This window comes from Egretta garzetta, unplaced genomic scaffold (assembly GCF_000687185.1).
Source record: "Egretta garzetta isolate BGI_Z169 unplaced genomic scaffold, ASM68718v1 scaffold163, whole genome shotgun sequence".
NCBI classification, from domain to species: Eukaryota; Metazoa; Chordata; class Aves; order Pelecaniformes; family Ardeidae; genus Egretta; species Egretta garzetta.
The window spans coordinates 7724891-7746855 of record NW_009259308.1 but is presented as its reverse complement, the minus strand read 5'-3'; the positions used below and the strand labels follow the sequence as shown (position 1 = coordinate 7746855).

General features: G+C 37.0%; 1 protein-coding gene across 1 annotated transcript in view; it reads right to left on the bottom strand.

Moving 5' to 3' along the window:
* The window catches only part of USP24 (ubiquitin specific peptidase 24), a 63933-nt gene that overhangs the window by 33313 nt on the left and 8655 nt on the right, over positions 1-21965 (bottom strand). Inside the window, exons 2-23 of the mRNA XM_009636245.2 lie at positions 19056-19221; positions 17982-18049; positions 16320-16463; positions 15687-15809; positions 14775-14810; positions 14135-14200; positions 12537-12602; positions 11489-11563; positions 10567-10725; positions 9122-9236; positions 8490-8593; positions 7185-7292; positions 6653-6748; positions 6378-6539; positions 4334-4441; positions 3470-3619; positions 2561-2692; positions 1926-2037; positions 1602-1678; positions 587-727; positions 381-434; positions 88-203 (exon numbers count right to left, since the gene is read on the bottom strand). Of these exons, the coding sequence (XP_009634540.2) occupies positions 88-203; positions 381-434; positions 587-727; positions 1602-1678; positions 1926-2037; positions 2561-2692; positions 3470-3619; positions 4334-4441; positions 6378-6539; positions 6653-6748; positions 7185-7292; positions 8490-8593; positions 9122-9236; positions 10567-10725; positions 11489-11563; positions 12537-12602; positions 14135-14200; positions 14775-14810; positions 15687-15809; positions 16320-16463; positions 17982-18049; positions 19056-19221 (2378 nt within the window). The remainder of the gene's footprint in view (positions 1-87; positions 204-380; positions 435-586; positions 728-1601; positions 1679-1925; positions 2038-2560; positions 2693-3469; positions 3620-4333; positions 4442-6377; positions 6540-6652; positions 6749-7184; positions 7293-8489; positions 8594-9121; positions 9237-10566; positions 10726-11488; positions 11564-12536; positions 12603-14134; positions 14201-14774; positions 14811-15686; positions 15810-16319; positions 16464-17981; positions 18050-19055; positions 19222-21965) is intronic.

Sequence of the window (21965 nt, the reverse complement as noted above, 5' to 3'; positions counted from 1 at the left end):
GAGAATTTTAATTAGCACTCAAAATCATGTGGGAAGCAGCTGGGAGCAAACATCTACTCATATTTATTCTTTTAAAGGCAGGCCTACCTGTAAGGAGACTGAACTGATGTTGCTACTGTAGGCATAGCAGTTGCTGTAAGCATTTTTGTAGCTCTTGTAACAGCATGTGTTAATGTTGGACCACCGAGTGCAGAGCTGGCTGCCTAGAATACAAAGCAGAGATTAAGTGCTGGTTTACACAGACAATTAGTATGTCCTGGAGAGCTAAGAGGACAAGAAATATTTGTGGAAATATTTTTTCTTTAAATAGAATTATCTTAGTCAATTATTAATTCTAAGATACAAAAATGAAACAAGAGCAATTAAAATTTGTCCTTTACCTCTAATCGTGTGTAGCAATCAGCAATGAATTTCTTGTGCAGTGATACTGAATCCTAAAGATAAAATGTACAAATGAATTAGAAATTAAAACAAAAGCATGGGCATTACTCAAACTGACAGAACCCAACAAATTACACATTTTAACATGCAGAATATCAAGGCTCTATGAATGTCAAAGCACTTTCATGTACAAATACATGCCTACCTTTTTCAGTCTAGGAGTTAGATTAATATAGCTGTAATTTATTATCAACTGAATAGCTTCATTGGCAATTTCTTCATCAGGTGACTCCATTGCAATCTTCCAAATGAAATCCATTCCTATTAATTCCAGTTTTTCTACAGTCTATGCAAGAAAGAACAACAGTAAAACATAACTGGATTTCTTACACAACAGTGAGTTGAAACACAGGAACAAAATAGTCTTCCATCTGCTGGAAAGGCATCTTTTGACTGAACCTTAAAAATTTTCTTTTCCAACATGCTGCCAAGCTTTGGCACAGTGCAAAGTGAAATCAATAGGTGCAGATTTGTATATTTATACTAGGAAAAAAAAAATTGTTTACAGGTGGATACACAAGTTCCAAAGAACACTCTCAGTCAAGCCAACTGAAAAATTAAAAACTTCAAAAGCACAAAGAAATTAACTGTGAATGGAATTTGTTTCACAAAGGTCAACATGGTAAATAACCACATAATAAAGCATCACAAAACCTACTATGATAGTTGGCAAAAAATTATGCATTTGAAGTTAACTCTCTGTGATAAAGATCTAAAATGCCTACGGAAAACTACTTAATATATAACCATTAATTTAACAAAAACATTGAAGGATCATAGAGTAAAAAAATTATTGCAGGTTAGAATTTGAATACAATAAGTCTCTTGTAAAGAAGAAAAATAAATAAATAAAAAGAGGAGTATTTCCCTGATAGGGAGAAGCAAAAAATGCATACTAGAATTCATAATTATTAATAAAAAAGTAGTCCACTCATTCCTCCTGCAAAATTTTAGAAGCTACATACCAGGTTCCAGTTTTAACTGTTGTAATTCTGGAGTTTTAGCTTCAGAATTTAACAGTGTTAATGCTAGAGGGACAATCTGCATATTAATACAAACATGAACATGTCAAACAGCTGCTAAAGAATCCTTGTCTCACCTCTTCCCATCCCCAAGATGCCACAGGTAGCATATGAGAATGAACTTGCCAGAACACTCACCAACTGAGTTCCTTGCCTCTTTAGTCGATGGTCACACAGGTTCACATTTTCAAAGAAAGTTTTAAATAAACTAAAACCTGAAAGTGAAAAAAGGTGCAAGATTTTTATTCAGGTCAGGCTAAATTTCTATGCTTTTTTGAAAAAAATCAAGCTATCAAATACAGGAGATGACCTTTTCCCTCTAGAACTACTAAGATGATAGAAAAAGACCTCTTTATTATACTGATTTACAGAACTGTTTGGATATTTAATTTGAAGGCTTAGGAAGCAAATTTCTGGTATATATTTAAAAACCAAATCTGTTGACCAAAGCCATTTTCTTACCATTCATAGTAATTTCATATGACTCCAGTTTAAGAATTTTCTCTTTGAAGAGCTGTTGCTGTACATCACTCTCCAGATCATGCTGTCCCTTTGTAAACCATTCAAAGCACATCTGTGAATGAAAGGCAAGTGTATTTTTACCCCATTGTCATGGCAAATATTTTAGTTTTATACAGCATTGGCACACTATGTCAGATGCTACAGTAACTCATCTTACAGAAGTTTTATCTACAGCAAGAGGTTCAAAATCTAATCTCCTAGTAACCTCACATATTATACAGGTTGTATTGCAGCATTAGGGTACTTCATCTTCACAGTCACCTTTCACCCAAATAATGCTGAATGTCTCTTATGAGTCCACAAACTTGCACATATCCCTTTTCAAACCAGCAGCCATAAACCTGCAACTAATCTGGCCAACGTTCTTCCTTCAGTCAAATTTAATGTTAAAAGAGCATCCTAGTCAAAGCTGAATATGCAACAGTGGCTCCATTAGCTTAAACAAAGCATATAATGCATTCTTAGTTTGCATTTGCTACTTGTGTTTCACATGTCTCAAAAAATGCACATGCTGTTTATGATCCATTAAGATTCACTCTGCAACCACAGGCACCAACTTTTCAAGTTTTTCTTACCTCTCGATCTAACTCACAAACATCCTGGCCAGTTACAAGGCATTCCCAGATCTCCCTGGCACGATTCCAGCCCAAATAAAGGGTGGCTTCTTGCAGAAAAAATGCCAAAAATTTTAGATGCGCCTCCAAATACTGAGAAAGAGGAAACAAAAACTCAAGCTTAAGACTTTTCTTTCTGAAACAAGAACTCTGAGCATTCTTTTTATTTTTTTTTGCAAACTTAGTTGGTCAAAAAACACTTTGCAAAGTCTGGAAAACAGAAATTATTTCTGCAGTGAGATTTATTTCTATTTTACACAATTTTGAACATTACTTCTTTTTTATTAACTGTCCAAAAAGGAACGCTATAGTCCCCTTGGATTTGCTATTACTTTCCTGATATAGGTATTATTTGACATTAGTTACTAAGTCACAACTAGCATGGAAAATATAATTATCAAAACCTTAGCAACTAACTGATACAAGTTATCTGTGCGTGTGGCTTCCATGTCCTAACTAGCAAATCTGTTTCAGGTTTCAAGAACTTCACACCAAATTCAAAGGTATAGTCTCTACAAGGGCAGTTGAACTGAAGCTTGTGGAGAAGCTGAAGCTGTCCACGCTCAGAGCAGGAGGTCCTGGGGTGGGGAGATCTAACTCTCAACCAGTTAAAGACTTTGCTAAGAAATCTGTAGATTGTGATGTTTGCCCACCCTGGCTCTATCATATAACAACAAGGCTACAACAAGCCCTAATACATAACTGTCAGAACTATAAATAAATACAGGTGTAATTATTCACCAGAGAGAACATACATACCAGTGAATTCCAAAAATGAAACACCACCTAATCTTACGCAAAACTTGGTCAGCAATATACTACATCATGTTTTCAAAAACCTAAAGTAGTAAGAGATTTATGGTTCAGTACCTCCCGGTAAGTGTATCGGCCATCCACTAATGTTGCTCCAACAAGCCCTCCTGGACCTGCCACAGATGCAGCCAAGCGGTGGCATGATATTAAGCTTCCTGTCACCAACTTCACTATTTCAAAGTTTTTCTTTAAATCTTGAATAATGCTCTTGGCAAAAAAACAAAACAAAACAAAAAACCCAAAAAAACACAAAACCCATTGAGAACACAAACCATTGTGAACACAAAAACACAAACCATTGAGAAAAGAGGTTTTTCAGAAAATACGTAAAACAGGCACGGGCACACAGCAGTCTGCTCTTCTACAGACGTGTTTCTTATTGGAAGGAGTGATGTTTCCCCCTCACAGTCAGGTGTATCCCTTCCAAGCATTCAAAGCCCCCTGACATTACTGTTTCCAGCATGTGCCGAAATACACATGCTGCAGATTGCAAACAAAGTCTCACACCTCCGCTCAGCCACCGTATAACACATGTGACTTGCTGGCATATTAGTCTGTTTTCCAAGAGACAATGTCAATTCAATTACAAAGCAGCTGGTCTAAACATCAGCCATTGTTCATTTCTTAACAGACATGCCTGTTAATTATTCTACAAAAAGCTAAGAATAAAATAAATTAGTCCTGACACAGCAAACAGATTTATACATATATACATGCACACACAAATGGACAGCACGCAACACAGCATCTCTACTTGAACAGTTGGTGTATGTTATATCACTAAACTGTATTTGTCAAAGCGTTTTTTAGTTTTTCTGCCTTCCCTCCCCTCCGCCCCCTAAATTCAAATTTCCATGTTCTACAGAAGCAGAGCCACACATACTTATCAGGGGGTTCAAAAATCTCAGCATATATTCTTACCTTGTCTTGCTTTTGGTAAGTTTGCTTAATAAATGAACGTGTGATTTCATGGAGTTGACGTAATGCTGGCACCACCCACACAAATTGAGGATTATTGTGCTGGGATGACTAGTAGTAGGAAAGGTAAAAACAATTACACATGTGTACATGCTCAACAACAGATTAACTTAGATGCCTAACGATTTCTATTAATGCAGCTGTTTCAAAACAACAGCTACTAACTCTGAAGGCTTCAGTTACTTGTTCCTGGTCCTTTTCCAAACACACTCAAGGTGCCCTTCTTCACTTTCTACAAGAAGTCCTTTGACACACACATATGCCGTTTTACTATCCTTATTATTAAGCCCAAAGTACCACCTCCTTGCTAGAGAACATGCAAATTAAGTAGACAAAGAGAACTCAGTTGCACCAGGGAGAGATGATAACCACCACCTTCCTCAATTACGGAAGACAAAGCAGGCCTGTTAGGGCATAAAACGGCAAATCCAGTTGAATGATGTTACTTATTGCTAAAGCAAGAACAGTAGAAGGAAGAACCTGAAATACTACTGAGGATTAAGAGACAAGAAGAAATTTCTGATTGGTGCTGCAAGGAGCCCTCTGATAGGAAGCAAAGAATACTTAAGCTGCATTTTGAAAGAGATCCTACAAAGAATAACCCTCCTACCTCATTGTTAGAACTGCTCATCACTTTTCTGGGAGGCTTCATTTTCTGTAAAGTTTGACCACACAAACCAATACTGAGGTTGCTTGTTCAGAGAAGTGATGTCTGGTTTTAATACTGACAACAACCAATACAACCAATACGACCTACACCCTTAGAGAGATTAAAGTAGCCTGCCCTTATATAATACAGAGCTCTCTACTAAAGACTCCCTCATCAGAATGCTGCCTTAATATTACATTCCCTCCCAGTTTATATCTTCATTTCCCCTAATGAAGGGAAATAAGAAAATGATGTATTTTTAAACATCTGCCATATGGTTACCCCAATCCCTTCCAGCCTACAATGACAGCTTTCCTTTAGTGTTCCCCACTGCAGCACCTCTGTTAAGGCCCTTCCCAGAATGTAATTAAAAAGAATGCAAGAACAGGAAAGGACAAGAGAAGATCCAAACCACTAAGTTTTACAGAGATAAAGAGAGACTTTGACAACTCAAAGAAACTTTGAGAACTCAAAGTTTGAAATCCATATTCATAAACACACACAAAAGAAGTGTGATCAACATTGGGGTTGGACTAGATGACCTCCCTTCCAACCCAAAACATTCTATGATTCTATGATCAAGAAGCAACATACTATGCCTTCCTTAAACAACTAAAATCCTCTACAGATGCTGCAAAACAGACAAAACTTAATTTAACATGAAATAAATGAATGAAAAAAGTACAAGCCTTTTTCTTTATTTACAGATATACTTCAGACTGAAAAAAAGAAGACAGGAGCATTCCTTCTTATCATTCCTGCAGATCTCAGGAAAAACTGCCTGCTATGTGAACAGTGCAGGATAGAGTATATGCAGTCTTTTAAGCCATGCACATCTCTGCTGCTGCCAGGAAACATCTTAGCACAGGCAGCTGCAGGAACGGCTTCTTTATGTTAGATGACAAGAATTTAAGTATTTTATTAAAATACAAAACTACCATGATGTAAGTCTCAGAATGCAAATCGATACTTAACGGCCATGCCAGAACACATGCTTAACTCAAAGAAAACTAATCTAGGCTTTCACATGAAAGGGACAGTTAAAATACTGACATACCTTTACAGTGGTTCCATTTGCAAATTCTAACCTTGGGCCCATCCTGGTAGTTTCCCATAAACTGATCACTCCTTGTGCTGAAAATTTGCTTAAAACAAAGGCAAGAGACTTACTTTGAGTCTCATGGTCAACAAACTGGCTCACACAAAGCCTACCCCTCTCATGGACTCCCCAAGGTAAGAACTTACAGATGGGACACGCAATTGGTGCATCTTGAAAGAAAGGGCAACATCAAGGCTAGATAACATTTCATTTTTGAAAAGATAAAATAATAAACCAACCCTCTTAATATCCTCTATGCATTTGATGATGTAGCTTCTTTTGATTGCCTCTTTCACTGCATAGGCATCACTGAGGATTGTCAGATGTTCCTCTAAGGCCTGCTGAATAAGACTACATGGTAATGTTGGAAGATGAGCCAGCTCCCAAAGTACCTCCAGAACCTAGAGGAAGAAGTGCAAGATTAGTCAGAACCTAGGCGGTAACTAGCAATCCTTTGTTTAATAAAGGGAAAAAAGAAAAAAAGAAAAAAAGATTTTATTTCACGTTCACATGCCTTTCCAGTGGTTGTCTCCACCCGTGCTTCTCTACCAATGCGCCCTATCAGGCTCAATAGCTTCTGTCGCACTCTATCACTCTCTGTCTCCCAACTCTGTGTGGCAAAGAAATACAATTTATAGTTATTTTACTGCAGGAAAATCAAAATACAAACAAGTATGTTTCCACCATGCATATTTCCTTATTTTTGTTACTGGGAGTTACAGTACTAATTTGCCCAACTCTTTTCAAATATAAACTAGAAGAGATTAAATATGATAATAAAATCTCACTTTTTAAGTACCTTAGCACTGCCTATATTATGTACTTAAAATCTAAGTCAACTAGCAGTACCAGTAGCAGATCAGGCTTTTGGGTTAACAAAAAAAAAAATCAGTATTAAAAGTGTTATTTTATAGCCAATTTTATATTTATATTTTTATACTGAAAACACAAACGTATTCAAGGCATTTGCTTTTTAGTAGGCTGGATGCACAAGTATATTTCAGCAATTCTCTTCCTAAGGAATGTATATTCATGTTAAAACTTACCTTTTGGATTAGGACAAATAAATGATTGAGCTGATCCGAGCTAAACTTCACAGCAGCTGCAGCAATAATGGTATGTATGTTTTCAATCACAGTAGAGGATTGTCCAGACTGAAAAGAGGAAGGAAAACTCATGAAGGTAGGTCTTTATCCCAAATGAGACAGAGAAAAATCTTCATTTAAGCATTATACTTCTATTCATACTAATGAGAAAGAATAACAGCTGACATGTTAGAAACTGAAGGTGAGAATAACTGTCTCTGCTCCTCATTTCACTGGCAGAGAGGTCTTTGTTCTTTCCTGCTTTAGAATTACTTCCAAGTTAGCCTGCCATTATTACAGCAGCTTCAAGATGCTGCAATGGCACATACTACCATAAGCTGTGGTGCCAGCAATACAAATGTCACCATTTTTCTTGCTTGGTTAAGTTCATGCGTGTGGTGCTCCATCCCTGGCACTCTAAGGCTTTACTCAAAAGTGAGCAATACAAAATCTCCTCCCACACTGATGGGAGCACCATGGTAACAACAGGCAGAAGAGGGGAGGAAGTATTGCATTTTATTAAAGACTAAAAGTGAGTGAGCTAGAATCATACTTCAGCTCTACTAAGCACGCAAGACTTGCTACCAAGCCTGCACATACTGCAGATCTGACAGCGTCCAATGAGTTCAGTCTAAAACTTCAACATTTGGACAGAGAAGAAAACCATTTCCTGCAGCGTAAGATTACATTTCTGGTCAAAATTTCCATGTCATTTGCATTAAGCAGTCAAGCCACCTTTCCTACACAGTGATAAATTGAATCTAATAAATTGAAAATAAAGTTAATGTGAAAAGATGACTTCTCAGTCAATTAAACCTATGTACAGGAAGTTAAATGGGAATTCATACAGTTTGAGCCCACTCTCCTTAAAGTCACACTGTGAGTTGCATTCAAATTTATACGCCCAGCCATGAAAATTAATATCCTTAGGCATGGTCTTTGGTCTAGACAAACTATCACCTATTTCAGGCTGGCAGCCTCTTAGTACAAGTTAAGTATTTTTGCAGCCCCTTAACACTTGTTGCAAAGAACTGTGCTTCACTGTAAGTTTTAACAGCTATGTTACACGAAATTGCCAGAACACTTGATTTTAAATGGTAAAGGAAGAAGTAGAAGAAAGCCTTTGCATTAATTATACTGTTAAAATCTCAACACCTCCGCTGTGCAATAAAGAGATGCTTATACTATAAACCAAAAAATCCCACCACTAGAATGTCTGCTTTTGTAAGACAGTCTAAAAGAACCTGCCTAGCCTTGGCTGCTTACCTGAATTCTCCAAATTTTAGTGAGCTCGTCTAAAGATAATTTACTGCCCAGCAGTTCAATAATTCCCTTTATACGATCACAGTATTGTGCTTGGTCTATATTACCTATGAAACAAAGACAGACAACTAAATTAATGTATTTTAAACAGTATTAGATACATTAAATGCATAAGAATAACCCAGTTCTTTTAAAAAGGAGAAGACTAGAGCTATCTTTATTTGAAAATTCTTTCTTTACTGTTACAGACAAATCTATCAGTTCAAAGAAAAAGAAAAGGCTCCTTCCACTTTTATTTTGGTTTACTTCATACATCTGTTAGCAGTTCACAGCTATAGGGCCTTACTACTTGGAAGAAAACCCCAAATCTCTTTTCTAGGGGCTAACAATATACAAAGATAAACTGAGAGTAAAAACCCCAGGTACAGCAGAAGACATCTGCACAGATGTCAAATACTGTACTAGATGACAGTAGCAGAATTTGCAGGGTTTTCTTTACTCTATTTTGAAAACTACAAAAGCCTTGAACTCCTTTGTTAATAGTGTTCCATTAAAATGTATTGAAAGGGAGAAACAAAATTTTTAAATTTAAGACATTCAAAGCATATGCCAAAAATCTTTGTGAAAGCGCTTACCTTCTAGAGCAATTGACAGGACAGAATTTTCTACTAGCCAGTTTAGTAACCTGTCTGTATCTATTGCATTCTTCACTGACTTGGATACAGTGCTGTCTTCTATTAATTTCGTTACCTAGAAATTGCAAAATGTGAGATTCTAACAACACATCCCATATGCATTATACATGCACACAACGAAATCTATTCAAAAGGCTTACTGCAAAACTTAAGTGTGAATCCTGAAGTATTTTGAGCACAGGAAGCACTCAGGGTTTTTTGGTTGGTTTTGGGTTGGGTTTTTGTTGGTTGTTTTGGGGTTTTGTTTATTTATTTGGGGGTTTTGTTTTGGTTTTGTTTTGTTTTCTTTTTTAATAAGCTGTTTAAAGGCAAATTCCTAATGAGAAACACCTCCTTGTCATCAGTCTCCGATGCAGTAGATTCTTACTCCCAGTGTGACACAGAAAAGCTGGCCTGTGCTGCCAGGTATATTCCTACAGATATACCAGAAGTAGGTTATCTCAGGCTTCTGCTTGTTACACTCAAATCAGCGTCCTATTTTTTTTATCCCATACAGAACTGATACAGGCACCTCATTCTAGGGAGAAAGAGAACATTCTTGCTAAGCCTTCAAAAGCTGCACTTTTATAACTTCACCAAGGATACACAGCATTTATGATTAAGAACCAAACAGCAATGAGGTTTAACATCTTAATTTTCCTGTAAGTAAAAAAGCAAAAAGCACAAAAGAAGGACTCTAAAACATCTACAATGGCTGCATACTAAAAAAATGCCTTTTTTTGGGACACTTAAATTGTACAAGTTCTGTAAGGAAGAGATAAATGAACAACTCTGTACTTAAGCCACAATTTCCAAGAAAAATAAATTGTTTTCTTCTTCTCCTTAGACATAAGATTCTAGCACAAAGAGCCCTGGTCCATAGACTCAAGCTCCTAGGTACTACTACAGTGTCCATGTACAACCATAATAAAAAAAAATTACAATTACATAGTGTAATGATCTGATATAAGTGGACTGAGACAGCAATCTAGCATTAAGTACCATTTGGTTTTTTTCCCCACCCTCAGTAAGAGGAAGAAAAGGGATATCCCATGGAATGCTCTGAATTATTAGGGTTATCTCAGAGTGAATATTCAATGAATAGCATAGACCATTGCTTACAAATCAACCTGAAGTTGCAGCTCCTAGAAAAGGTTCAAACTACATCTAGTATTCTAATTGGGAGGCCACAGTCCTTGCAGCAGCTATGAATATTACAAACAACTCTTGTCATATTAACTAGTTTTCATACTCATTATAAACTAAGCTTTTGCTAAGGCAACATAACCTGTCAGGAAATATTGCACCATCTCCTTTTTAAGGTTGTGGTTTCAATGACTTACTAACAACCCATCCCAACTACACACATGCACATGTGTACACACACACACAAAGAGCAAACCTACTTCTTTGAGGGAATTCATTTTTGCACTGAAGTGAGGAGATTTTAACATGCGCAACAGAATGTCCAGCCGTAAGTCATCTACTGCAGTTACCAAATCAGGTTGGAAGCGCATACACAGCAGTTTGATACCAGACAAGAGCTCAGGGATACTGACTAGTCTCTGTGTAAAACAAAAAAAGAGGACAAATAGAAGCATTGCTATTTTTGCTATTCTGTTTCAGACTTCAATAATTCACAAAAAGTAGGTTTAGTGACCCAATACAGACTGTTTAATCTATGAAATGCAGTTATCATGTACATCTGAAAGTATTACTTGCACGCTAGAAATTTTAAGATAACAAAACCTTTGGTTAAAGTGGGCTCTCCTGCTACAGATTTGGTACACTAAATTGCTCCTCTGTAGTTACACAACCTATGCATAATACTCCCCAGTTTACAATTAACAATTTAAGTAAAAAAGAAAAAAAAAATCAACATTAAAAAATTTAACAGAACTGAATGCCAAATTAAGGGTAATACAGGAAGTAGTCACAAGTTACGTTTTACCAACAATTACCAAATTCCCAGAAGCAAACAGCTAATGCAACAGTCATATGCACGCAAGTTATAAGCACTCAACACGCTGCAAGATAGTAAGCATCTCCAAGCCAGTTAGAGAAGTGAGCATTCCACACACTTCAGAACGGGACCAACAAAATCATATTTGATAGCAACAGCAGCAAATTTAAAAGGGGTCATGACACCAGATATCTGCTGAAAAGGGTATTGAACAGAATTGGGTAAATGTATTTTGTTCTGTCAGTCAGAATTCAGAACGGGCTATATTTTTGCCAGTTAAAATAAAGCTATTGTTCTAGTCTACATTGCCAGCATTTCCAAGACACAGTAAGTTCTTCATAAATACTTAAAATATAAAACATTACCTTGTCTTTCAAGTCCTTCTCTTCTACATTCTGTACATACTTAATCATTTTATGAATGACTGGATCCAGCATGGGCTAAAGAATGTGAGAAAAGGCATGACAATCATTTTATGTTTCCTGAAATCAGTTACATTGCTCAGAAGGTCTGGCTGCAGCAAAGTGAAAAATGTAGCTGAAAGCTCACAATTATCTTAGACATAAAGCAACACCTACAACATACATAAAACTATCCTGCTGGGTACATCCACAAAAAGGACCATTAGAGAATTAGAGTAAGAAGCCATTTCAGACCACCATAATACAGGTTTAAACAACACCCCCACCCCACCCCACCCCCCGATCTTTCAAAATGCATCAGTTATTAGATACATATGCCTCTCTGACTCCCAGTGGCTTCTAAAATACCTCCTCTTCAAATAACGACTTTCAATCACTTATTAAATCGAAAGTTTTTGTTAGTTTTGTTAGTTGAGTGTAGGTGTGAAGCCCGTGGTATATTTGCATGTACAAATATATAATGGTGAATTTTTTTTCCCTGTACCACAGTTTTTTGCCAGTGTAAACTCTCATATCCATGTGCTTGATCTCAGCCAGAAAGTTAAATTTAAAACAAAATCCATCCATCAACTAGATTATTTTCCCACATACTTTACACTGATGAAGCTTACTAATGACAGTGACAAAAGTTTCTCACTGTTGCAGAAGTGACTACAGATCACTGAGCTTAGAAAACGAATGTGCACATTGCCTAAGCCCTCCATCCATCACCCTCAGGATGCTCAGAATGATTCTTGTACTTTATGCAAAGTGAGTTTTGAAGGCTTTTCAAATTAGTCACTAGTTTTACACCAACAGTTATAAACTGATTTTCAGTCCTCTGTTTTTTCAAATTCCTACGATAAAAAAAATCAGGTTAGTAGTTATCTTTCTGATATTGTACTGCCCAAGATCTACTTTAACGCAGAGCGCTCCATCTAAATTTGAGCAAACCGATCACGTTTCGAGGCTTAGTATTTGCTGAAAAGAACTCATAACAAAAGCATTTTACCTGTACTACAGAAGAGTTAAGATATTCTGCACAAACTCCAAATGGTTGAACTAATGCAGAGATTGCCTGAAAGAAATACAGCAAGTATTCAGGTGCACATATGAGAGATCTTTTCAGAGCTAGTGATCTATACCTTAAAAGGCAAATGAAGGTAAGTATTCTTTATCTCATATGGTAATTTCCAATCATCTGCTACAAACTGATTTTGGTGTGCAACTCCTTTACAATAACACACGGTTCAGGAAAGAGATTTACTCTATGGCATACAGTATGTATTACATATTTTTGCCTGAAATAAAAAATGCCTTCCCAGTTTTCACTAATCTTGGTCCTCTCATGATTTTGTTCAGTCTTCTCTGCCTAATCCTGTTTCAGTCATAGAAGTAAACAGATGGAAAGGGACACTTCACATTTTGGTTCTTCCCTACAGAAATGAGAAGCGTGAACACAAGACTTAAGGTTAAAGGCATATGGCAAATTTCTTCCCCAAAGCATTAAGTAGGAGAAAGCTTTTGTAAATGTGTCATATACATATCAAGATCTCTTCAATGCATGATTTTGTTCTTACTTACTTTATACTCAAACTATACGCCTATACTACCCAAACTATACGTGGGATTATATACCCAAACTATTCTATGATTTTTCATGTGATATATACCATCAAGAAATTAAACATATAAAGACATTTGTTTGCAATAATATCAAAATTGTTTTCTTCTCACACTGGATCAAGAATTGTGGAATTGAGTGTGCAGCACTGCAATCAAAGGCCTAAATTAAGTGATGCTGAACCAGACTTCCTTCCTAAGCAAGCAGTTATTAGTCATTAAACAAAGTCAAAGTTTCTATTGCAGTATCAGGATTTAAATCAAGTTTCCTCATTCTTCCATCATGCTCATATATGAACTTATCTCTCTATGAAGTAGAAAATATCAATATCCTAAGAAAAGAAGTTGAATTCTCTCAAAAGGCATTTCACTGAAAGCAGACTGATTTTATACTGAGGAACAAGATTCTAAATGACATGGTTTTCACTTAGCCTCCCTGTTCTTCAAAGCCTAAAAGATTATGAAGCCTCCTGAATATAGATTAGGAAGCAAAAACGAAACAAGTTAGACTTTGTCACCAAAAATAGAACTGTTGAACGAGTCAGTTTTTAGACACAGCTCTTGAAAAGTTGCTTAGGATTAGACAATATCTGTCTTCCTAAGGATTTCTTTTTCCTTAAACAATGATTTCTACAATAAATGACAGATGTCAATTCACTTGCAGCTAAATGCAGCTACAGCTGAAGTAAACAGAAAACCAGGGACATGTGAATTTACAGTGAAACTAGACTGATTGATGCCTAACTGGAAGGCTGAATGTTAGCCGGAAAGGTACACTAACCCCTCCTCTTTTCTATGATGTCTCAAAAGCTTTTCAGTCAGGACTCTTATGCACAACCTCATTTGACCTCCAGGCTGACAGTACTTCTTTAGGGCTCTGTGTGAATGTTGCTCTGGTACCAAAGCAAAGGTAAGAGCACTGCCAAAAGGGATGCTATTGGTTCTACATGAAGTGTGTAATGAAAAGGGAGAAGTCTTGTGACTTACCCCAAGTTCAATATCTTCTGAATTGAGTTTGGACTGAATTGCTAAAAATCCACCCAACTCTGCAAACTGAAATAAAATGATCAGTATTACATTAGTGAACTACAGTATGTAAGCTATTATAGAAAATACTCCATTGAGAGTTCTGGGATGCCAACAAGTATCCTTTACTGTGGAACATCACATTCAACATAAGCTTTATGTTTTCATGGGAATTCAGGGGCACAATGGAGAATGCAATTATACCTCGTACCAGTTTAAACATCAAGCTAGAAACATTGTCTTAGGTAAAAATGGGTATGGGGAAGAAAGCTAGATCACATATAGCAACAGCTGACTGGCCCAGCATATTTGACTGGGAGACAGCACTGCAGCCTAAACAGAGCTCTTAACTTCCTCTAGTCATAGCTATCATGTTAGGGTTAGCTCAAGAGAGAAGGCAGGAACCCAACAAGATTTATTTAGCAAGGCCCGTTCCCTACATGTAGGCAGGATTAGTCTTAACACTATTTTTTTTGTGGTTGTCACAAAAGCGAAGAGTGGCAAAACAAGTCGGGGGGGGGGGGGCGAAGAAGAAATTATCTCTGAAGCCCAATGAACTCAAGTGAAAAATAACAATTCTGCTTGGTTTACATTTACCTACCCTGTTTACCAGATCCACCAGCCACCCATGAGGTTCCTTGAACAATTAAAATATTAACAAATTAGTAGCTGCAAAAATCAGTGCTAAACATTTGTCTAAACAGAGATTTGGACAGACACATTCAGCCTATCCACACCCCATATGTATGCACTATTATTTCAGATAAAACAGCAATGTGTTTGTAACAGCTCCTTTACTAAGCATGTAGCTGGAGCTCTGGGAGGTTCTCATTAGCATCATCCTTTTTTGGACTCCGCTTTGACATCACTGACCATGTGCTGTGGCAACAGTACACACGGTGGCTGCTGACTCACAAGCAACTATATTTATAGCACATTAGCAGCATGGAACATTACTAAAGAACCTTTGCCAAAGCAGCAGACATAGAATTTTCTTTCTACAGCCAGAAACTTGTTTCCTGAAAGAGAGGTCAATACCACCAAGGCTCCTTTTTTAGACCTACCCATCTGGAAAAACTGCAACAAGACAGTGTAAACCTCAAACACTGCCTCCTTGTCAGCATGTCTGACTTGAAGATATCCTATCCTTGGCTGTCAGAAAAGCATGAATTCTCTGCTAGAACTGTACATTTTGAGTTATCCTGGTCCTCTCACAGTCAACAGCCAAACAGATGTCAGTCCTTAGATACAACAGATCTACACATCTGATTGTTCTGATACTTTCATGTCTAAAGCACACTGATTTCTAAATCCAGCCTCTAATATAGAACTGGGACAATTTGAGAGGACAAATTCATTTCAACAGACCAACGTATACTGAAGATCTATTTGCTGTAATTCTTGGTGACACATTTAAGTTTTCTTGTGTTATAAATACCTACTAATCAAACAATCTTTTCTGAAACAAACACACCTACCCTAAAAATAGGTTTTAGGGCACGGCCATCCTTACCTTCTGAAAAGTGGATATGGGTGAGACAGCATGCATGTTCCCCTCCCCGAAGACTTCTGCCCAGTTTCTCTGGCATACTTTCATTCGATTCTTGAAATGATACTCATTGTCGGGGTTAAATGCCTTGAAAGAAAAGACCATGGCAATGAACAGTATGGCTTACGCCAGTCTCAAAACTTATCTTGATAATGTCTGACTTTTTCAGTTGAGCATTCTCCTGGTTGACAGTTAAAGATCTAGCAAAAAATAAAGTTTAAGAGAAGACGCCTGCTCCTGCCACTGAGTTCTCACTATATAAAGCATTCTAAAGCTTCCATTCCATATAGACAGTATCGAACACATGTGTGAGCCAGAAAGGGGGAGATAAACTCAAAAGTACTAGTTTTAAAAAACAAACAGTGAAGTGACAGCAGATGTGATTTTTTTTTTTTTTTTGAGAATGCTAGTGTTCTAAAGTTTTGAACAGCACTCAGCCCTTTATGAATTGCATACTGGATGTTAAAAATCTGCTGCAAGCAATGCCTGCAGATTGTAAGACAATATACTACAAAAATACAGTTAGAAAAAGTAGCAGCAGCATAAATGTGAAATGCCAAATACCCAAATATTAGAAACTGTATCAGAGTCAAATACCATTGTAAGTACACCGAGCAGGCCCACAGGAATAGGATCTTGTTTTACTCTTTCTGCAACCAGGTCCACTAGCAGCATAAGCATGTTGTATATGCCTTCATGGATTTCAGTTCCCCATTTGTGAACAGCACTGGATGTCAACAGCTTAAAAAAAAAAAAAAAAAAGTAATTTTTGGAAGTTTGAACACAATCGCATAAGAAGAGAAATTTATCAACCCCTGAGACTGCTTTCAGAGCAAATGTTTCCTTGGAGTGTACTAAATACTGTCTGATATGTTTTTCAGATGCTCTTTCTACACTAATGGCTTAAGAGTTAATTAAATTTGTAATTTCGCTGAAGAACACCTTAAATCACAGTTTATGACAGAAAATAAGACGTGGCAAAGCCAACTGTTTTCCATTTCCATGCACTAGTAAAGACTGTAACCTTTGCAAAGAACAACTAATATGCAAATAATTTGTTTGCAGATTAAAGATACAACTATTAAATCTTCAAGTAGGCGTGCCACAAAGCTGCACTGATTCAGTTGTAATAACCATTTACCAATTCACACTTCTTGAGCAGTTTCTATTGGAAAACAAAGAACATGTACCATGAAGAGAGAGGTATTTAATGCTCTTTTCCCACCTACTGAAACATGTTCTTTAAATCTGGTGAAATGCGGTTGTTTATAAAGGACACTAAGCTTCCATCTGCAAATTTCTGCTAGCTGTGTCTGAACATGAGCAGTTAGAAAGCTTAATACTTTAAATACAATCACTTTTTGTACCATTTTAGGACACAAGAGAGTTCCTTGCAAATATTTCAGCAAATTGTATTTCAGCACATTCTGAACTTAGATTTCTACAGATTATCCTTCTGGAGGAGCACCTGACACTTTTTATTTAATAAGCAAAAGATACAAAGTGATTTAAATGCATTATATGTAGAGTTAGCACTCTAATAGCCAAATGGAAAAAAAAAATCCCTTAAATTTCTATCTTCCTTAAATATACTTATATTCTCAGTATTTTAAGATTAGGACCGAGCAACTTTTTAAAAGGTGTATATATATGTTTTCATATATATGGTCTAAAAAATGTGCAAGAAATTTAGGCAGTATCCAAAATGGATAGAATAGTGGGAAGTAAATTGGTTTGGGGAGCTCTGTAAAGAAAACTCGCAATAACCCAGAGAAGAACAGCCAGAGAGGCACATTAGGTATTAAGTGCTGAGGGGAAAGACAAATTCTAAACAGATCATGCAAAGAAGTAAGAAAGAATTTAGCAACCCTCCAAAGAAGGAGCAGAAACAATAGAGTTAAAGGAAATCTGATTTTGAGCTTGTCATTAATGGCTGTATCCAAGGGTCTTTAAACCTGTCTTTAGGTTCCACTAACTACTATAGAGCTCTTCATTTAAGAAAGAAAAAAAAAAAGGGGGGTGGGGTGGGGGGTGGGGAAGAAAAGCTATGTGCTAGAATTGGCCAGAGGTGTAGAACTGGGACTTTGTATGATTTTAATCTAAGTCGATGTATGATTTTAATCTAGGAAAATAACCTATGATTTTAATCTAAGAATATACTCACTAGTTACCACAGTGTGAGAAGACTGGATTACAAGACACTATTTCCACCATGAACAACACAAAGAAACATTGAATTGGTCTACGGCACCTACTTACCTTTTTAAATGCTTCAGGCATGCATCTGTCCATAAACCTCTTGCAATTCTCATCAGAATCAGAAAGACCTTTAAAGAAAGGAGAGTGCTTTTTACAAGTATTTTAAAAAAAACCCAACTTTTAAAGATTACCTCAGGGAGCTCATTGCAAATTTTTGGGAACACCAACCAAAATAATCAGCAATAAATGTGCTGTTGTTCATCTATAACTAGCATGCTTTTTCAGCCACAAAAAAGTGTGAGTCAAGATAACTTGCCTTTTAGAAATAAGAAGTTTCCCAGTGTTTCACCTTTCACAACTTCTTCAAGCATTATTAGCACCATTAGTATTTCCCCTTTCAAAGCTTATAACTTATAGTAACTTCAGATCATTCCTGATGCTTCATAGCCTCCACTCAAACCCAAATCTAAGTACACCCTTTTAACATAGGTTAGAAACAAAGAAGCAAACCAGAACCATCTAACAGCTTCCATTCTTCCAACAGATTATCACCTCCTTTTAGTCTGCTATCAGGCATGACAGCAAAACTATCCTGCACTCTTATTATATACCAGTCGTTGTGCATGATGCCTCCATCACACTTGAAACCCCAGCCAAAGTACTGAATACAGAAAAGTCAAATTCAGGTCTAATGCAGCATAAGCACTTCACTAGAGGAAAACAACCAGTTACACAAGCGTACAGCATGGATTTAGATGACAGCTTGTTTTTACGAATGCCAAATAACCAGCACAATGAAAAAGAGTCAGTAATTCAGCTCTGAAAAACAGTAATTCCTACAATCATTAGAACATAAAGAAACATGTGCTCCACTTTTTAAAAAAGCTTAAGTAAACAAATGACTTTAGAGAAAGGAAAAGAAAAAAAAAAAAAAAAAAAAAAAAAGAGACCAACATTCTTTTTACACCATTGGGTAGGACAGTTCACTGTTAACCACTTTCACAGAGATATGATCATTCTGCAGGGTGCTAAGTAAACAACAGCAAGATTAATATAAAAGACATAACTGCCCACCATACTGTCTATGAAATCATTTGAACATATAATCTTTGTATGTGTAGAAAAAGAACTTACCTAGTCTTGCTAGGTAGGTGGATGCAATTAGGCACTTGCCTAGAGACTCTTCCCGCTTATAGGGTATAGACCAGTGATCTGTCAAAACTCTGCTCTCCAGTTCATACAAGTTAGTTGTTGGAAACTCAATACCTTCACCAGAGCAATTCCCATTCTCATCATTCTTCTGTGAATAAAAAGGAAGTTCAAGTGAAACAATTTTTATATCTCTCTCCTAGATGCTTTAAAGGATTTAGTAGCTTCAGAAAAAGTGGCTGCGCTTATAATAAGCATGTCAAATTCTCAACAACCCTGAGGCTGCTTGTGTTTTTCAAAGTAGAATTTAGTATTTTAATTTGAAGTGAAGGGATTACATACCTTTATGTATTTTATGTAGGTGATAGCTACTATGTTTACATGAGTAATTGCTAACTAATTGCCTACTTAAGTGGCAAATCTTGTTCCTTAGCATATCAGATCCTAGAACGAAGTGATAAGTACTGCCAGTCCCTGCCAGACTGCAGAGTACAAACCCTGATCTTCACAGATCTGCATACTAATCCTCTGTTCAAAAACTGCTGTAGAATATGGAATAGTTTATTCTAAGGGAGGCCAATTTCATCACCCTCTCACGCCATCACATTAAGAAACATAACAAACAAAAAAACCCAAAAAACCCCCCCACTAATCCTATACATCAGAATTATTATTTTTTCACTAGCTAATTACCCAAAGAAAAATTTACATCTCAAATTGTTTTCCAACGAGGAAACTACAATTGCCCTTCTCCTGAAGTAAAACTGAGTTACTGGAAAATGCTGTGGAAAGCAAATAGGGAAAAAGCAAGCAGATGTCTGCAGCTCAGCTTTAGAGGCTTCCTTGCTAGTGCCACTAAACAGCAAGCTATTTCTGTGTACAGGCAGAACACAGAATTAGCCCCACGTTCTTTTCTAAGTGCCATATGAGGTAACTGCCTCAGTAGCTCCAACTGAAAGAGTCCACAAGTTATCCATTTATTTTCTTCTGTTTGTTTTTTAACCTCACATAGACGCTAGCTACCCAATGCGTCAAAGAGTTCACATGGACTAACTTTCCCTGCCTTCATAAGAGCAGACAACTCAAGGAGGAGAAAGGACAGAACGTCTGGATCAGGCCTGGCAGCAACCAGCAGCAACTGTCAGAGACAGGGGAAAACACAAGCGCGGTGATGGTAACAAGATCCCCCTGAGAGAGAAGCCAGGCACATGTAGGGAAGAAGGACAAGCAGGAAACACGTTCAAGAGGGAAAAAAAAAAAGTGTCAGGAAAGAGAATGGAACAAATACCAAATAACCAAAAGAAATAACTGAACTCAGGAGGACATGGCATACAAAGAATGAAATAAATGTATGCAGACAAGCGTGCTTCCAACTCTCTCCCTGCGCTTGCTATTTGCAGGATTAGACCTGTTTATTAAAAAGTAAATGTGTCATATTCACTTTCGCAATGATTCAAAAATATTAAGCCAAGGAAACAGCAATTGTGTAAAGCTTACCCTTTAAAGTTCACTGGTGCAGGTGACGATAGCACACAGTGGCTGGGCTTACTAACAGGTTCTGCAGAGCAGCAGTGAAGTTTATGGGAATGGAACACAAAACAGTGCTCAGAAAAAAAACAACATGTCAGTGTTTGGGAACTAAGGTCTCATCTTCCCTCAACCCTCTACTAAACATTTAGTCCTAAGTTTGCCATTATGGGAAGTTGTACTTTAACAGGCCTGAGCATCAACTTCTAAAACTGTAGTCATCTGATCCTGCATTGTGTATGGAAGTCTAATGTAATTCACATCTAGCAAATCACGCCCTATTTAAATAGTTCAAGTTCTGGAGAAGAGATGTTCAAATGTCTAAATTAAAAGACACTGAAAGCATTTAAAAGCAAAAGTTTTCTAGCAAATATCCTGTTGTATTTATTAAAGAAACAACAGTTAAGTCTACAGCTTTTGTAAAGGACACCCATCCAGAACACAAATCCATTTCCTGTAGAAAATAAATTTGCAGTTATAAAGAAAGCCCTAACAGTAATAGTATGGGATATGGTGAGTATTGCCCTAATAACAATTGGAACTATTTGCACTGAAGGAGCACATTTTTGGCACATTCTGCTAATTACAGACAATAAGTCTTCTTTCTTGTCAGTTTTCTGCTACTAAAATCCTGCCCAGAAAGTACCAAGTTTATTTATTAATTTTAGAAGCTATCACATATAAGCAGCTTCACAGCTGCTGTGAAACCTGCAACGGTATCAAATAAATGCCCAGGTAGTTTAAAACTCAAATTTCCCTGCAAACCATTAATAAATTTAATACCCTGCATTTTTTTGAGTTTACTGCTATGTTCAGTTTATATTACTGTAGACCGAGTCTTGTGTCTTACAACGTATCTAGCCTTTTTTAGAGGCTGTTACTTGTACATTTGCTGCTCTTTCATTAGTGTCTTCATGTACAAAAAAATAACCCAACACCCAAACTGTTCACCATCCAACTTTTCAATCGATTTGTTTACGGCTCTTTAAAGCGAGGGATTTATTAACAGCAGCTAGCAGCTGTTACATCAAGGTGCATAATGTCAGCTCTTGCACAAGGTTAAGCTGGCTCACCAATCAGCGCAGGCTGAAGATCTTACCTTGCCCTGTTGACATTCACAAATGCAACATGTCACAGCTCTGAACAGGTTGCCACAATTAACACTTTGTAACCGAGGAGCTAGGAATTGTCACTACGGACTACTGACATGGGTCCACAGGTGACATAAAAGTTTTTAAAGAAAGAGCATGTTACACATGGAAATAAATAGTACACAAGGCCATGTCAGCCTCCCAAAAAGTGATTTTCTGTGTCTCTTTTTTGGGGAATTACATACTTTAAAAAAAAAAGTTTATATATATATATATA